This window comes from Brassica oleracea, chromosome C3 (assembly GCF_000695525.1).
Source record: "Brassica oleracea var. oleracea cultivar TO1000 chromosome C3, BOL, whole genome shotgun sequence".
Classification (NCBI taxonomy): Eukaryota; Viridiplantae; Streptophyta; class Magnoliopsida; order Brassicales; family Brassicaceae; genus Brassica; species Brassica oleracea.
Window position 1 is genome coordinate 41,765,152 of NC_027750.1, and position 2,325 is coordinate 41,767,476.

General features: G+C 43.7%; 1 protein-coding gene across 1 annotated transcript in view; it reads right to left on the reverse strand.

Annotated features, from left to right (window-relative positions):
* LOC106330644 overlaps positions 1–1,916 on the reverse strand; it is a 6,118-nt gene extending 4,202 nt beyond the window's left edge. Inside the window, exon 1 of the mRNA XM_013769084.1 lies at positions 499–1,916. Within this exon, the coding sequence (XP_013624538.1) occupies positions 499–1,916 (1,418 nt within the window). The remainder of the gene's footprint in view (positions 1–498) is intronic.
* Positions 1,917–2,325: the final 409 nt, after the last annotated feature.

Sequence of the window (2,325 nt, forward strand, 5' to 3'; positions counted from 1 at the left end):
TGGAGCTGATCTTAAGAACAATGCCAATATCAAGCAAGCAAACAAGTTTCAAGAAGAGTTTTCAAGGCTCGAAGCATGCAAGCCTTTCAAAAGATGCTTAAGTTACTTGATATGTTTAACTAGGGTGTCAAATTCAGTGCAACCCAGTGTTCTATACAAGGCAATATCAATCAGCTACTCCATATGCAAGTGAATGCATCCTATATGCTCTATACTCAATCTTAAGAATGCAAGTGATGCAACTACTTGGTACCTCCCCCACACTTAAATCACACAGTCTCTGTGTGAGTAAGGGAGAGATACCCAAAGGAAAACAATATGCAAAGATAAAATGGTATATACAATGGAAAGGTTGGAGTGGTAACTCAAGCGGAGAGTGGAGGAGGAGGATCCTTCCCACTTTCAAGAGTGATGGTGAGGATTTGAGAGAGAAGCTTGATTGGATCATTCTGGAGCTGAAGAGTGATGATGGCCCTTGCACTTGAGAATGGCTTAGACCTTCCCTTGCACTTGATTTTGTATTCAATGGCACCATCCTTAAGCTTCATTGGGTGGAAAGTGAGAGTGTGAGTAGTCTTATCAAGAGGTGGAGGATGAGGTTCTTTCACAATCTTCTTCTTGTCATGAGCAGACTTTGTGGCTCTACTCACCTCCTTCTTTTTAGCACTTTCCAAGTGCTCATCACACAGCTCTTTAGAGGACTCTCCAGCAAGACCTTCTGTCTCAATACCAACCCCTTCAGTTTTGGTCTTCTCAATGGAAGATGCTCCACAAGTGATTGTTCCACAATACTCAGCATTCATCTTTGGGGATTGTAGTGGATAGGAGACAGCTTTGTTCACATTTAGGAGTGTGACCTTCTTGTTGGGAAAGTCTATGCAAGCTCCCACTGTTGTAAGGAATGGAGTGCCAAGGATCAATGGGACTCTCTTCTCACTTGCCATCTTCAGAACAGTGAGGACTATAGGAATGGTGCATGCTTTAATCTTCAAAGGGAAATCCTTGATGAGACCAATAGGAGTTGTAGAAGAGGAATCTCCAAACTGTAGGGAAGATGTGTTTGGCTCCATGCTCTCAATCCCTAGACTCTTCATCATCTCCATTGAGATCACATTCACAGTTACACTAGAATCAACAAGAGCATCATCAAAAGTGAGCTTACCAAGGTAGCAAGGCAAGGTGAACATCCCTTGAGACCCAAGCTTAGGGAGGGACTTTGGAAGGATTGGTGGATCAATCTTCAGAATGGAGATGTCTAAAAGTTTGGCCACTTCAGCTTGGTGGTCTAGAATGTCGTTGATGAGCATCATCTGGACATGAGCTTCACGCATACCCGAGATTTCTCGAAGCCTGACCCCAACAACACTAAGATCTTTCCTGAACTTGGAGAGCACCTTCTTCCGAGCTTTGGTGAGAACTCTTTGGGGGAAAGGGAGGTTATCATAGGGCGATAGCTCAACCTCAGTGGCTTCCTCTAGCTTAACCTTTGTCAGCTTGTTGTCAGCTCTCTTCTCAACTTGTTTCTCAGCCTTGTGCTCAGCTCTTTGCAGATTCATTGCTTCAACCATCCTAGCAGCGTCCTTCACAATCTGTGCTTCAGCTGTGGCCACAACAAATCTCTCACCTTCCCCAAACATAGTTCCAAATACTAGTCTTTCAATCTCATCCTCCTCTTTCTCATGATCACTCAACTCAATCTCTGGAGAAGCAGTGGAGAAGAAAACATTGCAAGACTCCATGGGGTTCTTTTCTGGTTTCCCTGGTAGAGATCCCATTGGCTGCTTGGAGGATGAAGGTATAGAAGCAACTTGACTCTCCAAAGCTTTGGGATGAGAGGCAAGTTGCATGTACTTGTTGTTGAGGTCAGAATAGTTCCCATCAATCTTTGCATGGATGTTCTTGAACTCATAAATCATGGTCTTCTCATTGCTGGCCTGAAATTCCAAGAGTTGCTTGAACATAGAATCCACACTTGAATCTGGAGCTTGTGCTTGAGAAGAGCTTCCTTGAATCTAAGGAGACTGGTTGGCTTGAGGATATTTATGCTTGGCTTGGTAACCTCCTTGCTGATTGTTGTAGTAAGACCTTTGCTGATAGTTGTTTTGGTACTGAAAATTGGGCTCTTTCCTGTATGTGCCATTAGCGTTGATGAAGCACATCTCCTCTTGGCCTTCTAAACCATCAACCTCATTGACCTTAGGAGGAACCTCTTGAGTAGGACCACCCACAAAGTTCATCTGCTCATGTTTAGCTTGGTTGGAAAGAAGCAAATCCATCTTGTCTTGTAAGGACTTGATCTCTTTCTTTGTCTGCTGATCATCACTT